A 19,112-nucleotide genomic window follows, 5' to 3' on the forward strand; every position below is an offset into this window, starting at 1 on the left:
CAAAGTAGTTTCTGATGCGAAGACTGCTTCAGGACCTTTGGTGATGTCCCTATGTTATGACCGGTTTTGTGACCATGATTTGACAACAGGTCTTGTACTCTGTAAGATTTCTGGACCTTTGGTAAGATCATGATTATGTGACCGGTCATGTGACTCTGATGTCACCACAGATCCTGTACTCTGCTGCTCTGCAAGAGTGGGAAGAACTGAAGAGATGGGCTGGTGGTAATTTCTCTATTGTCTGTCTGTGTTTGTGTGTCTCTCTGTCTGTCTTTCTATCTATATGTGTATGTTTTTATGTGTGCGTGCGTGTGTGGTAGAGGCTAGAATACATGGATTCCTGGTAGGTATATATTATTGACCACATCCGAATGGATAAGCTACTAGTAGTATATATTAGTGATAACATCAGAATGTATGGACTCCTGATGGTATATATTAATAAAGACATCAGAATGGAAAGTGGTAGAATCACTGTGCTGTGATCCGAGGAGCACCTGGAGGGACGTGGAATGGTGAACACCTGACTCTTTGCTAGAGCCCCTGATGGTGGGGTAGAGTTGGCTCCAGATGAACGCCAGGTTCTACTCGAGGACAGCCTTTGGACACATGGCAGCTGACCCCCAAAAAGGCGCGTATCTGGTACAGCCAAGACTAGATGGACTTGATACCTAGAGCCAGGCACAACAGAAATAATGGAGAACACGGCCAGTGCAGGCGGGTACAGCTGATATACAGACTGGCGTAGCAGGTGCAGGCTAGGACAGATCATTTACAAACTGGCACAACAAGGTCAGACAGGGTCGACTGGTATACAGACTGGCACGGCAAATGCTGGCAGACATGGTTGATAAGCAGGCAGACAGATGGTGGTGGGAACGGCTGAAGTGCAGGCAAATAGGTGCAGGCGGGTATGGCTGATATGCAGGCAGGTAAGCAATGGTGGGCTCGACTGAAATACAGGAGCACAAGGCAAATACAGAGAGACAGGTTCGGGACAGGTAGCAGACTGGTGGGTACTGGATACCTGACAACTAAAAAGCATGCTAACACTGACTAAACACCTTTTAATGGATAACTGAAAAGATTGTAACAAATTGCAAGCTTTCGAGACTACTCAGGTCTAGTGTTGAGCATTCCGATACCGCAAGTATCGGGTATCGGCCGATACTTGCTGTATCGGAATTCCGATACCGACTTCCGATATTTTTTCAATATCGGAATTCGGCATCGGAATCGGAAGTTCAAAGTTGATTGACAGACTGACGTCATCATGATGCGCGGTGTGTGCGCATCATGATGCGCCGTCATTTCGGGCCTTCCGGGGGTCTCTGCCGGCCTGCCGGGGAGCTGTGCCGGCCTGCTGGGGGGCTGTGTGGACTGCCCGGGGTCTGTACCGGCCTGCCGGGGGGCTGTGCCGGCCTGCCGGTGGTCTGTGCACCCTGTGGGGGTCTGTACCGGCCTGCCGGGGGGCTGTGCCGGCCTGCCGGTGGTCTGTGCACCCTGTGGGGGTCTGTACCGGCCTGCCGGGGGGCTGTGCCGGCCTGCCGGGGGGCTGTGCTGATGTCCGGGGGTCTGTGCAAGCATCGTCCGATGGGACTACAAGTCCCATCGGGCGATGCCTGCTACCATGACAGTGATTGACACATTAGCCAATGATGGGACAGTAGTAGTCCCATCATCCGGCTAATGTGTTAAATGTAAAAAAAAAAAAAAAAAAAAAATACTACATACATACTACATACATACTACATGCATGCTACATACATACTACATGCTACATACATACTACATACATACTACATACATGCTACATACATACTACATGCTACATACATACTACATATATACTACATACATACTACATACATGCTACATACATACTACATGCATGCTACATACATACTACATGCTACATACATACTACATATATACTACATACATACTACATACATGCTACATACATACTACATGCATGCTACATACATACTACATGCTACATACATACTACATGCATGCTACATACATACTACATGCTACATACATACTACATATATACTACATACATACTACATACATGCTACATACATACTGCATACATACTACATACATACTACATACATGCTACATACATACTACATGCATGCTACATGCATGCTACATACATACTACATGCTACATACATACCACATACATACTACATACATACTACATATATACTACATGCATGCTACATACATACTACATGCTACATACATACCACATACATACTACATACATGCTACATACTACATACATACTACATACATACTACATGCATGCTACATACATACTACATGCCACATACATACCACATACATACTACATACATACTACATGCTACATACATACTACATATATACTACATGCATGCTACATACATACTACATGCTACATACATACCACATACATACTACATACATGCTACATACATACTACATGCATGTTACATACATACTACATATATACTACATGCATGCTACATACATACTACATGCTACATGCATGCTACATACATACTACATACATACTACATGCTACATACATACCACATATATACTACATACATACAATACATTCATACAATACATACATAGACATACAGTACATATAACATAGAGTAACATACTTACCAATACTTGTCACATTGTTCCCCGAAGCCATTGTCTTTTCCGGAATAAATATTAACATAACAAACCACAAAAATACTCACCCACGATCCGAAGCAGTCCACGAGTGTGTCCCACGACGATCTTGGGTAGAGAACTGCAGCATCAGCTGTTGCTGCCGTTCTCTACGGGCTGCAGGAATCCAATGACGGAAGGTAGGTATCCTTCCGCACTGTATTCCTTCGCCACTTAAAAAAAAAAAAAGTCCCTAGTCTCACTTTATGCCATTGCTGTGTGGGAATTTCCCACGCAGCAATGGCATAAAGTGAGACTAGGGACTTTTTTTTTTTTAAGTGGCGGAGGAATACAGTGCGGAAGGATACCTACCTTCCGTCATTGGATTCCTGCAGCCCGTAGAGAACGGCAGCAACAGCTGATGCTGCAGTTCTCTACCCAAGATCGTCGTGGGACACACTCGTGGACTGCTTCGGATCGTGGGTGAGTATTTTTGTGGTTTGTTATGTTAATATTTATTCCGGAAAAGACAATGGCTTCGGGGAACAATGTGACAAGTATTGGTAAGTATGTTACTCTATGTTATATGTACTGTATGTCTATGTATGTATTGTATGAATGTATTGTATGTATGTAGTATATATGTGGTATGTATGTAGCATGTGGTATGTATGTAGTATGTATGTAGCATGCATGTAGTATATACAGTCATATGTAAAAGTTTGGGCACCCCTATTAATGTTAACCTTTTTTCTTTATAACAATTTTGTTTTTTGCAACAGGTATTTCAGTTTCATATATCTAATAACTGATGGACTCAGTTATATTTCTGGATTCAAATGAGGTTTATTGTACTAACAGAAAATGTGCAATCTGCATTTAAACAAAATTTCACCGGTGCAAAAGTATGGGCACCCTTATCATTTTCTTGATTTGAACACTCCTAACTACTTTTTACTGACTTCCTGAAGCACTAAATTGGTTTTGTAACCTCATTGAGCTTTGATCTTCATAGCCAGGTGTATCAAATCATGAGAAAAGGTATTTAAAGTGGCCACTTGCAAGTAGTTCTCCTATTTGCTTCTCCTATGAAGAGTGGCATCATGGGCTCCTCAAAACAACTCTCAAATGATCTGAAAACAAAGATTATTCAACATAGCTTTTCAGGGGAAGGATACAAAAAGTTGTCTCAGAGATTTAACCTGTCAGTTTCCACTGTGAGGAACATAGTAAGGAAATGGAAGAACACAGGTACAGTTCTTGTTAAGCCCAGAAGTGGCAGGCCAAGAAAAATATCAGAAAGGCAGAGAAGAAGAATGGTGAGAACAGTCAAGGACAATCCACAGACCACCTCCAAAGACCTGCAGCATCATCTTGCTGCAGATGGTGTCACTGTGCATCGGTCAACAATACAGCGCACTTTGCACAAGGAGAAGCTGTATCGGAGAGTGATGCGAAAGAAGCCGTTTCTGCAAGCACGCCACAAGCAGAGTCGCCTGAGGTCTGCAAAAGCACATTTGGACAAGCCAGTTACATGTTGGAAGAAGGTCCTGTGGACTGATGAAACAAAGATTGAGTTGTTTGGTCATACAAAAAGGCGTTATGCATGCGCTGTATTGTTGACCGATGCACAGTGACACCATCTGCAGCAAGATGCTGCTGCAGGTCTTTGGAGGTGGTCTGTGGATTGTCCTTGACTGTTCTCACCATTCTTCTTCTCTGCCTTTCTGATATTTTTCTTGGCCTGCCACTTCTGGGCTTAACAAGAACTGTACCTGTGTTCTTCCATTTCCTTACTATGTTCCTCACAGTGGAAACTGACAGGTTAAATCTCTGAGACAACTTTTTGTATCCTTCCCCTGAAAAGCTATGTTGAATAATCTTTGTTTTCAGATCATTTGAGAGTTGTTTTGAGGAGCCCATGATGCCACTCTTCATAGGAGAAGCAAATAGGAGAAGTACTTGCAAGTGGCCACTTTAAATACCTTTTCTCATGATTTGATACACCTGGCTATGAAGTTCAAAGCTCAATGAGGTTACAAAACCAATTTAGTGCTTCAGGAAGTCAGTAAAAAGTAGTTAGGAGTGTTCAAATCAAGAAAATGATAAGGGTGCCCATACTTTTGCACCGGTCAAATTTTGTTTAAATGCAGATTGCACATTTTCTGTTAGTACAATAAACCTCATTTGAATCCAGAAATATAACTGAGTCCATCAGTTATTAGATATATAAAACTGAAATAGCTGTTGCAAAAACCAAAATTGTTATAAAGAAAAAAGGTTAACATTAATAGGGGTGCCCAAACTTTTACATATGACTGTATGTAGTATGTATGTAGCATGTAGTATGTAGCATGCATGTAGTATATATGTAGTATGTATGTAGCATGTAGTATGTATGTAGCATGCATGTAGTATATATGTAGTATGTATGTAGCATGTAGTATGTATGTAGCATGCATGTAGTATGTATATGGTATGTATGTAGCATGTAGTATGTATGTAGCATGCATGTAGTATATATGTGTTATGTATGTGGTATGTATGTAGCATGCATGTAGCATGCATGTAGTATGTATGCAGTATGTATGTAGTATATATGTAGTATGTATGTAGCATGTAGTATGTATGTAGCATGCATGTAGTATATATGTAGTATGTATGTAGCATGTAGTATGTATGTAGCATGCATGTAGTATATATGTAGTATGTAGCATGTATGTAGCATGCATGTAGTATATATGTAGTATGTAGCATGTAGTATGTATGTAGCATGCATGTAGTATATATGTTATGTATGTAGCATGCATGTAGCATGCATGTAGTATGTATGTAGTATATATGTGGTATGTATGTAGCATGCAGTATGTATGTAGCATGCATGTAGTATATATGTAGTATGTATGTTGAATGTAGTATTTATGTAGTATGAATGTAGCATGTATGTAGTATGTAGTATGAATGTAGCATGTATGTAGTATGCATGTTGTATGTATGTAGCATGTAATTTTTTTTTTTTTTTTTTTTTTTTTTACATTTAACACATTAGCCGGATGATGGGACTACTACTGTCCCATCATTGGCTAATGTGTCAATCACTGTCATGGTAGCAGGCATCGCCCGATGGGACTTGTAGTCCCATCGGACGATGCCTGCACAGACCCCCGGAGCCTGCACAGACCACCGGCAGGCCGGCACAGCCCCCCGGCAGGCCGGCACAGCCCCCCGGAGCCTGCACAGCCCCCCGGCAGGCCGGCACAGCCCCCCGGCAGGCCGGCACAGCCCCCCGGAGCCTGCACAGACCACCGGCAGGCCGGCACAGACCACCGGAGCCTGCACAGACCCCCTGGCAGGCCGGCACAGCCCCCCCAAAGGCCCGTACAGACCCCAGAGAGGCTGTACAAGGGCAGGAAAGGGTTTTTCTTATTCCGATACCGGAAGTCCCATAGACTTGAATGGGACTTCCGGTATCGGAATCGGCGATACCGATACTTTTTTTAAAGATCGGCCGATACCATCCGATACGATACTTTGAAGTATCGGACGGTATCGCTCAACTCTACTCAGGTCTCTTCATCAGGCATAGAATAATACAAAATCTGAACAATCACATATTTTTTCTATCTACTGGCTAACACGAGACAAAGATATACATCTTTCCTGTATACTTCACCTTCTCTCAGTGAGCAGTACAAGAATGTTACTGCCTCTCCTGTGCAGTGGAAAGACTTATGTGTCACGCGTTGAACACAAAAGCTGCCTGCGATCTTATCTTTAATGAAGTCACTCATTCACTTTGCCGCGTCCTTCCAAACTTATTTATGTCTGTGATACCTGTATGTATTTTGTGGTATTTCCTGATGAAGGGGGCATGAGACCCCTGAAATGCGTAGAATAAAACCACTGCAATCATACAGCATTCTCCTGGAATTTGTCTAAAGCGGCAGCGCGGAATATAGCTACGAACTCCCTTTGGATTTATCACTCTCACTGCCAAAGCTGACGTAATGTAGACTTGGCCAGGGAGGCATAATTGGGGTTTTCGTATATGTGACCCAGTGCCTGAAAAATTTCCTCGACTGTCTAAACCAACTGAGAGCAAGCAACATGAAAGACTAAAACTGGCAATCCAGATTACCAGAGGTGAGTATATATAGAAGGAGGAAGTGGCCAATACCGAACAGCTGAGATCATCCAAGCAGGAAAGCTTCAAAGGCTCAAACCTGAACAGTGTAACCAATGCGCTGCTATTAGAAACATGAACCATTTAATAAGATGGAGAAGTACTTCTGATCAGTGCAGGAGTACATAAAATTAGACGCTGCGGTCTTCTGACCCCTCTCTGTCACGGTAAACCCGTGACAGTGTGCGTGTGTGTATGCACTCTGTATATACATGCCTGTGTGCTATGTGTGATTACTGTATGTGTGTAGCATGGAGTTTTTGTATTTGTGTGTGACATATAATGTTTGTGTCACATACTGTGTATATGTAGCATCCATTTTTAAATCTCGGCTTTACAGACAATATTTCAAAGATGTAAATATGTCATCAAGTGCCCCACAAATCAGCAAAATGTTGCTCATTCATTTTATTGGGTGATTGCATTGTTTAGCGGAACACAACTTTTTGTTCTCAGAAGCACATTACCCATTGTAAACTGCAGATGAGCTGCTGATAAACATGATACTGTATTAGATATTACATTAAACAATATATTATATTATGTTAAAGAAGTCCTGTAATGTTCTCAAAAATATTAGTTAAACATCTTGTTAAATTCCCCAAGTTCCCCTGATTCTGATGCTCCTTTCTGTTTTGCGCTATGTTACTCCCTTGCAGAGATACTAACATTTGTTGCTTTTGGAGCTCAGTATGTGAAATTTCTGCTTGCTGTCCAAATCGGATCTTCTTCACAGTCTTCACTGAGGGCATTTGCTTTCACCCCTTCCTCACAGATGCTGACAATTGCACATCTCAGACTGGTAGACCTATAGATCAGGTGTCAAACTGTTGATTGGCAGCATCTTGGATGGAGTGTGTAAGTGCACGTCACCAGAGAAGACTTCAAAGTAAGGCCCAGCTTGTCTGCAAACAGAGATTTCTCATGCTGTGCTCAAAAAATGACAGATGTGAATATTTCTGCAAAATGGAAAAGAGCAGAAGAATCAGGGGACCTCAAAGAATTTTATAAGACAATTACCTACATTTTTTGATAGGAGGAGATCACTACATAGCAAAATATTTGGCTTCAATGGGTGATTTCTAGTGGTGGCAGAAATAACTTATCACTTTGATTAGCCGTGAATGGATCATGTACAAGGGATTTACAAAGGGTAAATTAAGGGTAAATTACGGTATTCTCTAGTAGAGATGAGAGAATGGCTTCGGGCCTGATTGAATTTGTTTTAATTTTGCAAAAAAAAAATGTATCTGCCAGAAGGGGTTTAAAAAAAAATACTCACAAGGCCCACAATGCACTTATTCTCTTGTTTGTAAGCTTCTTTGGTCTGGTCACCAATTAAATCTTCACTGGTTCATTATAAAAGTAATTCACCTGGCATCTTAGCCATCACCCGGTGTCCGGGATATTAACATATCATGACAGGTAATGTCATGTCATGAATCACGCAATGCCATGAAGTCTCAGTTGAATCAGCACAAGAGATGATGAAGATGTCAGGCACCAGAATGCATCAGAGATGGCCCAGTGACGATAACACTGGTGACTAGACCAAAGAGGAAAACCAGACTGGAGCGGGGATCCAAAATAGGACAGGTGAGTGCTGGGTGAGTATTAATATTATTATAGATTTTTGAAAACAAATGTTTATTATGTTCTGGGACATAAGAGAATACATATTTCATGCAATAAAATGCACATTAATTCTGTAAAAATCATACAATGTGGTTTTCTGGATTTTATGAAGATTCTGTTCCTCACAATTGGTGTGTATTTACGATACAAATTACAGACCTCTCCGTTCTGTGTAGACAGGTAAATGTGCAAAATCGGCAGTGAATCAAACTCTTATTTTCCCAAGAATTAAGAGTCCTTAGTGGTTGATACCTTTTAATGGCTAACTGAAATGATGGTAACACATTTCAAGCTTTCGAGACAACTCAGGTCTCTTCATCAGGCAAAGACTAAAACAAAATCTGAAGAATCACATATTTATAAAGAACACAGCACAGAAAAAATGCAATAGATAAGACAAGTGACGTGAAGCAGAACTATCATTATGGGAGAGGGATAGACATAAATATTGGACCAGTTCATAGATAAGGAGTCTGGATGTTTTATGGTCCTCTGATTGTGGTCTGGTTCTGTGTTGTGTGATGCCCCCACAAGGTCTTAGGAGCAAATTCCTTAATTGATGTAAAAAGACATAAATCCATGCCACACATTCATTCCAGCATTGAGAGTGTCAAAGTTCATCATGAGTTTGTACTCACAGACTCTTCTGTCTCTCTAAGATGTGAAGTTACCTTTCAATACCAGTAATTTCATGTCGACGGTGCTGTGATCAGGCATACAAAAATGTTTTGCCACAGGTAGATCCATTCTTTTTTCTCTTATTGTGTGGCAATGAGAATTCATCCTTGTTCTAAGCTTTTGCCCGGTCTCCCCCACATACAGACCCCCTATTATGAAATAGAGATATCCCTGTATCAGAAGCCAATCGACCGTCCAACATACATTAAATGGGACAGTTTCCATCCAAAACACGTAAAGAGCTCTATTATCTACAGCCAAGCCATCAGATACAATCGTATATGTTCCAACCCCATGGATAGAGATGAACACCTTGGTCGCCTCAAAAAGACCTTTTTGAATCAGGGCTACCATCCGAGAACAATTCAAAGCCAAATTACAAGATCCACCAGAATATAAATGAATCACCTGCTACATTACAAAGCTAAAGAAGAAAATAACCGGGTGTCTCTAGTAGTAGCCTACAATGCAAATCTGGAGGTGCTAAGGGGAGTTGCACAGAAATTACAACCTTTACTACAAAAAGATGCTTGTAGTGAAACCTCCACCAGGGGGAGCTGGTGAGGGAAGAGAGGTTATACATTAAGAGCAGCAACCCTGAGCAACAGCACAGGTGCCACAGGTAACGAGAGAGAATAGTCAGACGAACCGAGTCAAAAACTAGCAGGAGCAGACGTACCAGAAGGAGCAGCAATACACGTAGTCCAAATACCAAAGCCGAGAGTCAGAAAGCCAGAACATGAGCACGGGGTCCAAAACGTGAGACGAAATACGTGGTCAGGGTACAAGCCAGGGAGTCAGATGCCAGAGAGGGAACGTAACAGCAGAGACGAATACCAAGAGACGGGGTCAGAAATCAGTCCGGGTCATACACGTGAATATCAGTCAAGGGCAGGAGGATCACCAGGGTACAAGGGTCAGCGGCTCTAAACTGCAAGCTTGAGCTATCACTAACACTGGTCAGCAGGCTCTGAGGGATTGAAATAGCCCAGCTAGCTCCAGAATGAGGCTGAGGAGGTAAACCCCCGCATGACCAGTCCGGAGTGAAGACAGCAGAAGATAAACTCCGGACTGGACCATGACAGTGCCCCCCTCTCAATGGGGGGCCACTGGACCCCCAGGCTTCCCTGGATGACGAGCGTGAAAGGCTCGGACCAACCGATCCGCATGGACCGAACGCGCCGGCACCCATGACCGATCCTCAGGACCGTATCCTTTCCAATGGACCAAGTACTGAAGTGAACGACGGAGCATACGAGAATCCACCACCTGTTCCACCTCGTACTCGGTCTGCCCATCTACCATAACAGGCGGCGGGTGCGAGGGAGACTTGTCAGAGGAAGGCACCGACGGCTTCAGAAGCACTTTATGGAACACATTAGGAATCCGTAATGACGGAGGCAACCGCAGACGAAAGATCACAGGATTAATCACCTCTAAAATCTCATACGGACCAATAAACTTGGGACCCAACTTAGCAGAGGGAATTCTCAGCCTTATGTTTTTGGTGGATAACCATACCTTATCCCCCACCTGATAAGTCGGCCCCACCGAGCGTCGTTTATCCGCAAAAAACTTATATTTGCCCTGAGCCTCCCCAGTGTTTCTCTGAACTTCCCTCCAAACCTCCTCCAACCGCAAAAAGGCTGAATCAGCCCCTGGACACTCCGAATCTAGCCTGGAGAATTCACCAAAATGAGGGTGAAACCCATAGTTGCAGAAGAAAGGAGAAGTACCAGTAGACTGATTGACACAATTATTGAAGGCGAATTCCGCCATAGGTATCACAGAGCACCAATCATCCTGTCTGGATGTGACAAGACACCGCAGGATCTGCTCTAAAGACTGATTGGTCCTTTCAGTCTGACCATTGGTCTCGGGATGGTAGGCCGATGAAAAGGTCAGACTGATGCCCAGCCTTTTACAAAAAGCTCTCCAGAATTTTGACACGAATTGCACCCCTCTATCAGACACCACACTGACAGGCACACCATGCAACCGAATCACATGCTCAATGAATAGCTTAGATAGAGTCTCAGCATTGGGAAGGCCCGTTAAGGGTACAAAATGTGCTTGTTTACTGAACCTATCCACAACTACCCAGATCACGGGTTTGCCATTAGAGGGAGGAAGATCGGTGATAAAATCCATGGACAGGTGAGTCCACGGTCTATCCGGAATTGGCAGTGGCACCAATTCCCCGGCCGGCTGGTTGTGCGAGGCTTTAGCGCGGGCACAAGTTTCACAGGAGGACACAAAACTAGTGACATCAGAAGTCAACGAGGGCCACCAGAACAGCCTAGTGATGGCTTTACGAGTGGCCGAGATTCCTGGATGCCCACTCAGAGCTGAGTCGTGGAACTCCCGAAGCACCCTTAACTGATACTGGACAGGCACAAAGAGCTTATTTTCAGGTATGGACGGGGGAGCAAGAGATTGGGCCTCACAAATCTCCTGCTCCAATCTCTGGGACACCAAAGCCACCACCACCCCGTGCTGAAGAATGGAGGAAGGAGGCTCCGGAGGCGATACCGGATCTAGGCTGCGAGACAAGGCATCCACCTTCACATTCTTGGAACCTGGTCTGAAAGTGATGGAAAACTGAAATCAGGAAAAAAAAAGTGACCACCTTGCCTGTCTCGGAGTCAGACGTTTGGCGGATTCGATGTAAGACAGATTCTTGTGATCTGTAATGACAGTGATACGATGGGCAGCCCCCTCCAAAAAATGCCTCCATTCTTCAAAAGCCAATTTAATGGCCAACAACTCTCGGTTACCCACATCATAATTCCTTTCAGCAGAGGAAAATTTTTTAGAAAAGAAGGCACAGGGTCTTAAGTTAGTTAATGTGGTGGGCCCCTGGGACAACACAGCCCCCACTCCCACCTCATAGGCATCCACTTCTACGATGAATGGTTTAGACAAGTCAGGTTACACCAGTAGCGGAGCAGTCATGAAACGTTCTATTAACAAAGAAAACGCCGCCACAGCTGGAGCTGACCAGTTTTTAAGATCCGCTCCCTTTTGGGTGAGATCAGTGAGGGGTTTCACCACTTGAGAGAACCCCTTGATGAATTTTCTGTAATAATTGGCGAAACCCAGAAATCGCTGAAGACCCTTGAGATCTCGGGGTTGCACCCAATCCACAATGGCCTGTACCTTCCTAGGGTCCATACGAAACCCCTCAGCAGACAGGATGACCCCTAGAAAGGACACTTCTTGAGTAAAAAATGAACACTTCTCCAATTTGGCAAAGAGTGAGTTCTCCCTGAGCCTCTGGAGAACCACATGAAGATGACCCATATGACTTTGTCTATCAGAAGAATATATAAGTATATTGTCAAGATAAACAACTACAAAACTTCCTTTAAAATCAGAAATAACATGGGTAATGAAATTTTGGAATACCGCTGGTGCGGTAGTCAAACCGAAGGGCATAACCAAATTTTCAAACAGACCCTCAAAGGTGAGAAACGCAGTTTTCCATTCATCCCCATCCTGCATATGGATGAGATTGTATGCTCCCCTGAGGTCCAACTTAGAGAACCACCTGGCCCCCGACAATTGATTGTACAAATCAGGTATCAGTGGGAGAGGGTAAGCGTTTCTTATGGTTATTTTATTCAGTTCTCGAAAATCGAGGGATGGGCGTAAACCACCATCCTTCTTTTTTACAAAAAAGAACTCCGCTGCCACGGGAGAGACAGATGGCCGTATATGCCCTTTACAGAGGCTCTCAGAGATATACTCCTTCATAGCAGCCCTCTCAGGGCCGGAGAGATTGTACAGCCGGGCTTTGGGCAATTTGGCACCGTGAACAAGATCCACGGCACAATCGAATGGGCGGTGTGGTGGTAGAACCTCAGCCTCTTTTTCGGAGAACACATCCTTAAAACCCTTTAGGTACTCCGGAATACCCTCCAGGTTGACGGATGACATAGACACAGTAGCAAGACAATTTTCAGAACACCCAGGTCCCCATTTAACAATATCCCGGGACCCCCAGTCAATAACTGGGTTATGTCGTTGCAACCAGGGAAACCCTAACACCAGGCCAGCAGGGAGGTTATCCAAAACAAAGCATGACATGCGCTTCTGGTGTAGGGCCCCCACCCTGAGGGTAAATTCTTTAGAACTGAAATGGAGACCATCCTTAGTGAGAGGTGTAGAATTAATAGCCACAATTTTTAAGGGAGTCCCCAACCTAACTGTCCCTAATCTACAGCGAGCCACCAGCTTAGAGTCAATCAGGTTCAGGGATGACCCACAGTCTACAAAAGCCGAAGTATGGAAAAAGCCGTTCTCAACACCAAGTTCCACCTTTAGCAGTACTCTTGAAAAGGAAGAAAAAGGTACCTGAGAGTCTGGGTGACCTCCACGATTATCACCCAGACTCAGCCGCTTGTTAGCCGGAGGACAGGAGGGGCAGTCTTTTTTCCAATATCTCCGTAGTAAAAACACAATTTTCCATCACGTCGCCGTCTCCTCTCTTTCTCCTGGGGGTTGGTGGCTCCCACTTCCATAGGTTCAGATGGAGGCAAAACATCAGGGTTAGCAGGAAAAAACAGAAACCCTAGCTGAGTAACACCTCTCTCCCGCAGTCTCCGATCCATACAGATAGCCTGACTCATAGCCTCCTCCAATGAACTGGGAGGTGGATGGAGAGCCAGAGCGTCCTTCAGGCAATCCGACAGTCCCTTCCTGAACAGACATCTCAGTGCAGGGTCGTCCCAGGACACCTCAGTGGACCATCGACGGAATTCGGAGCTGTACCATTCGGCTGAGTGCTTCCCTTGCCCCAGACCCAAAATACTGTCCTCTGCCACCCTAACACGGTCCGGTTCATCATAGATAAGTCCTAGGGCCTCAAAGAACCTATCTACCGACATCCGTTCAGGGGCAGTAGGGGGCAACGAAAAAGCCCAGGATTGGGGACCCTCCCTAAGTAAGGAGATAACAATCCCCACCCGCTGAGTCTCATCCCCAGACGATCGGTGTCTAAGAGAAAACCATAATTTACAACTCTCCTTGAATATATGAAATTTATCTTTTTCGCCAGAAAATGTGTCAGGAAGTTTAACTGAGGGTTCAGGAGAGTGCAAAATAACATCTACAGAGTCACCTGGTGGACAAACAATATGAGAGGTGTTTCCCTGCATGGTCTTAATAGTCTCAGTGAGTTCTCTCTGTAAGTGGGTCTGAGACATGACAAGGGACTGATGATTCACAGAAAAGTCCTGCGCCATCTGCGTCAAACTGGACACTTGATCTGCCAAGTTGTGCAGCAGATCCATGGCCAAAGAAAAAAAAAAGCAAAATCCCATTTAAATGTGTGGTTAGTGATAATGCAGTGAAACCTCCACCAGGGGGAGCTGGTGAGGGAAGAGAGGTTATACACTAAGAGCAGCAACCCTGAGCAACAGCACAGGTGCCACAGGTAACGAGAGAGAATAGTCAGACGAACCGAGTCAAAAACTAGCAGGAGCAGACGTACCAGAAGGAGCAGCAATACACGTAGTCCAAATACCAAAGCCGAGAGTCAGAAAGCCAAGAACATGAGCACGGGGTCCAAAACGTGAGACGAAATATGTGGTCGGGATACAAGCCAGGGAGTCAGATGCCAGAGAGGGAACGTAACAGCAGAGACGAATACCAAGAGACGGGGTCAGAGATCAGTCCGGGTCATACACGTGAATATCAGTCAAGGGCAGGAGGATCACCAGGGTACAAGGGTCAGCGGCTCTAAACTGCAAGCTTGAGCTATCACTAACACTGGTCAGCAGGCTGTGAGGGATTGAAATAGCCCAGCTAGCTCCAGAACGAGGCTGAGGAGATTAACCCCCACATGACCAGTCCGGAGTGAAGACAGCAGAAGATAATCTCCGGACTGGACCATGACAATGCTCAATTACAATCCATAGTTCCAGACCCCCCCCACTACTGTGTTTTAGGCAGCCCCCAAATTAAAGAAGCATCATTGTCAGAAGCTCCCTGTCCTCTCCAACAGCTGCAGGAACCTTTCCTTGCAACCAAAAAAAATGTAAAAGCTATCTATTTATAATGACCACAGACAAGATAAAGATCCCCAACTCACATCAGGACTACAAGATCCCAGGTGCAGTACTTTAAGCTGCATCACATCTAATGTGGTGTACTTAATTATTTGTACTAAATGTCCAACTGGGGGTCTGTATGTGGGGGAGACCGGGCAAAAACTGAGAACAAGGATGAATTCTCATCGCCACACAATAAGAGAAAAAAGAATGGGTCTACCTGTGGCCAAACATTTTTGTATGCCTGATCACAGCACCATGGACATGATATTACTGGTATTGAAAGGTAACTTCACATCTCAGAGAGACAGAAGAGTCTGTGAGTACAAATCCATGACGAACTTTGACACACTCAGTGCAGGAATGAATGTGTCGCTTGGATTTATGTATTTTTACATCAATTAAGGAATTTGCTCCTAAGACCTTGTGGGGGCATCACAACACAGAACCAGACCACAATCAGGGGACCATAAAACATCCTGACTCCTTATCTATGGACTGTTCCAATATTTATGTTTCTCCCTCTCCCATAATGATGATTCAGCTTCACGTCACTTGTCTTATCTATTGCATTTTTTCTGTGCTGTGTTGTGCTTAAATATTTGATTCTTCAGATGTTGTATTAGTCTAGCCTGAGGAAGAGACCTGAGTAGTCTCGAAAGCTTGCAATGTGTTACCATCTTTTCAGTTAGCCATTAAAAGGTATCAACCACTGAGGACTCCCAATTCTGAATATTTTTCAATCTACTGGCTAACACGGTACAAAGATATATATCTTTCCTTTATTGTCCCCACTGTATTTCCTATTTTATTATACAATATCTCATCTTCTATTTTTAGGAAAACCTTTCAATAACCATAAAAATGTGAATTCTGCTGTAGCCAATATAATTGTGTCCATACTGCTCAGTGAGAGATTTGGTTATGAAGATCCCACCATACTAAAGCTTATAGATCTAATTAATGAAAATATGAGACTCTTTGGGAGCCCCCTGGTGCGGGTAAGATTTGTATTCAACAAATTGTGCAAGGAAATTTTACTCATAGTGGAGTTTTTAGATGAAAATTCTTATTCAGCTCTGGGGTCATGTATATACAGTAACATGTAAAATGTTAAAAAAAAGACCTTAATAATCACCTCATTGCTCACCTGTCCTGCCATCCCTACAGCTTGCCATCTGTTCTTCTGTACATCTTTTCCTTTTTTTCCTGTTACACTCATTCTCTTCATCCTTTTCACTTGAGGCCATGGCTTCCATCACAACTAGGCTTTAGTCATTACTTCACATTATTCCATCAAGGAGGAAATGCATTGCATGTCGTAATATCGTGACATCACAAAATGCGCCACAAAGGTATGACATGCAATAATGTCAGGGACCAAGTCATGCAGAAAGCCATGGCCAAAAGCCAAGAGGTTGAAGATGTTTGCAACAGGGGAAAGCGAAAAGCAGAGGTGCGGAGATTGGGACAGCTAGCTGTGAGAAAAGCGGAACAGATAAGCGTTTATTTGAGAATTTATTATTTTTTAAGCATTTGCTTGGCACTTGAAGGTTCAGCATAATGTTGCTTGTGCCTCACTGCTACTTTGCTGAATTCGTGCAAAGCATATTACTAAAAATCCTTATTTACCCCTGGGGGTTTTACATATATAAGTAAGAGAATTATAGAGGTAGTCATCATACACACCCCTGAAAAATTAAGCCAAACACTTCGCTGAGACTAATAATCTTCCGTGGTGGCTGATTGTGTTTGTGAAAGTTCGGGTGCATGATGTGAGACATCCATGCCTGCATCCTGGACAGAGGATTGTCAAGCACGTAGCACAAGGTAAGAGGCAGTCATGTCACCCGCAGACACTGATTGTTGAGTTCTGTCCACCTAGTCGGGTGTTTTGGTGACATGTGCCTGAGCATGCTGATGGTGGTCATTCTCCTGCTGATCTTGGTATGGCACAAGATGCAAATGACCATTCTTTTACTGTTCGTACTTTCTAAAAGTGCCAGACTGGGGAACACCTAACCCTTGACTTGAGAACTTGCTGTGTGTGGCTGCTCTAGGAATCAGTTGCCCACCTTCTCTCACTGTTCACCACTCTGCCTCTTCTTGCCTGTTGTAGTTTTGTGGATCCCTGCCCATCTGTAATGCTGTGCACTGCTCTGCATGGCACCTTCGCAGATTAGGTCAATAACTTCAGTGTCCAAGGCCTCGTCTTCCACTTCCGCACTCTGGTCCTCCTGACTGGTTGACTTAATAACATCACTTGTGGGCAACTGTGTCTCATCATCATCTACATCTTGAGACAATAATTTCTATTCCCCACCGTAGACTTCTTGTGAATCAAATATTTGTGCATCCAAATACACGATCTCCTCATGTCCCTTTTGAAACATTCAGGGTGACAAGCCAAAATCAATAAATAGAAATGTAAAGAGCTCCTCGGAGTGGTGTGGGATTACTTGTGTCCTAGGACTCTCCATGGTCAGTGGAAAGAGGGTTAGGGTGAGTACTATGTGGTCCAGACTCTTTGCTAGTGAGACTAGACCGTGTGGAAGACAGGTGGTGCTGAAAAACATACTGGAAACATTTTCTGCCATCCAAATGACCACCTTTTAGCACTGTTCTGGCTTCAAGAGTAATGTCCCGCGCCCCCATGCAAAACAAGACAGGAAGCTAGATCTCATGAGCGTGTATGTTGTGGTCCAGCAGCAGGCACAGTTTTACCTGGCCCATGGCTTCAGCCTCTGTGTACACCATCAACAGCACTTCCACTGTGCATTTTAAATTAGGTACCGTATATTTCGGACCATAAGACACATTGTTTTCCCAAAAAATTTGGGGGGAAAATGAGGGTGCGTCTTATGGTCGCAATATACTTACAAATCCTGTGGCGGTGGTCCCAGTGGCGGCTGTCCCCATGGCGGCGGTCCCGATGCAGCCTCCATTCCCATGCTGGTGCGGTGGTAGCTGTGCTCTGTGGTGCGGTGGTGTCGGGGCTCTGTGGTGTGGTGGCAGAGGGGCTCTGTGCTGCGTGGGGGGCTCCGCCAGCATTTCGTCAAAGCATGGTGGCCCCCCGCAGCTCCGATGCTGCAATGCGGTTGGCTCAGGCCTGGGGCGGCGCATGCTCAGATTCATATCTCGGCAATGAGATCTCGTCCTGAGATCTGAATCTGAGCATGCGCCGCCCCCGGCGGCCATCTTTCCGGAGGCCACCACGTTGCAGCAACGGAGCTGCAGGAGCTTTCGGGCTTTAATGAAATGCTGGCAGAGCCCCCAATGCAGCACAGAGAGCCGCTGCCACCCCAGCACTCGGCCCCGACACCACCGTCACACAGAGCACAGCCACCCCACAAAGCCTCACCGCCCAACAGAGCACAGCCACCCCAGAGCACAGCCACCCCACAGAGCACAGCCACGGCACAGAGCACATCCACCCCACAGAGCACAGCCACCGCACAGAGCACCACCACTGCACAAAGCACAGCCACCCCACAGAGCCCTGCCACCCCACAGAGCACAGGCCGCCCCACAGCACAGCTACCCCACAGCACATCCACCTCACAGAGCACAGCCACCGCACAGAGCACAGTCACCAGACAGAGTCCCACCACCCCACAGAGCACAGCCAACCCACAGAGCAAAGCCACCCCACAGAGCACCGCCACCACACAGAGCACCGCCACACCACAGACCACTGCCACTGCACCAGCCTGGGATGGGATTCTCGGGATGAGCTCTGAATCTGAGCATATGCCGCCCCCAGTGGCCATTTTCCCGGAGGCCACTGCATCGCAGCAATGGAGCTGCCGGGGCCTCCGGGCTTTGAACAAATGCCGGCAGAGCCCCGACACTGCACAGTCGCCCCCACACTGTGGAAAGAGGAGCCGCCGCCCAGCACAG

At 45.0% G+C, this 19,112-nt stretch overlaps 2 protein-coding genes across 4 annotated transcripts in view; one reads left to right on the forward strand and one right to left on the reverse strand.

The window, feature by feature from the left end:
- Positions 1-19,112, reverse strand: part of LOC141098558 (cytochrome P450 2K6-like) — a 411,322-nt gene that overhangs the window by 232,329 nt on the left and 159,881 nt on the right. The window lies entirely within an intron of this gene.
- The window catches only part of LOC141098557 (cytochrome P450 2K1-like), a 68,957-nt gene that overhangs the window by 42,521 nt on the left and 7,324 nt on the right, over positions 1-19,112 (forward strand). For all 3 annotated transcript variants that reach the window (XM_073586447.1, XM_073586449.1, XM_073586448.1), the window contains exon 5: positions 16,053-16,213. In XM_073586447.1, coding sequence (XP_073442548.1) covers positions 16,053-16,213 — 161 coding nt within the window. The remainder of the gene's footprint in view (positions 1-16,052; positions 16,214-19,112) is intronic.

The sequence above is a fragment of the Dendrobates tinctorius genome, unplaced genomic scaffold, assembly GCF_039654945.1.
Source record: "Dendrobates tinctorius isolate UK_male_01 unplaced genomic scaffold, ASM3965494v1 ptg000093l, whole genome shotgun sequence".
Taxonomy (NCBI): Eukaryota; Metazoa; Chordata; class Amphibia; order Anura; family Dendrobatidae; genus Dendrobates; species Dendrobates tinctorius.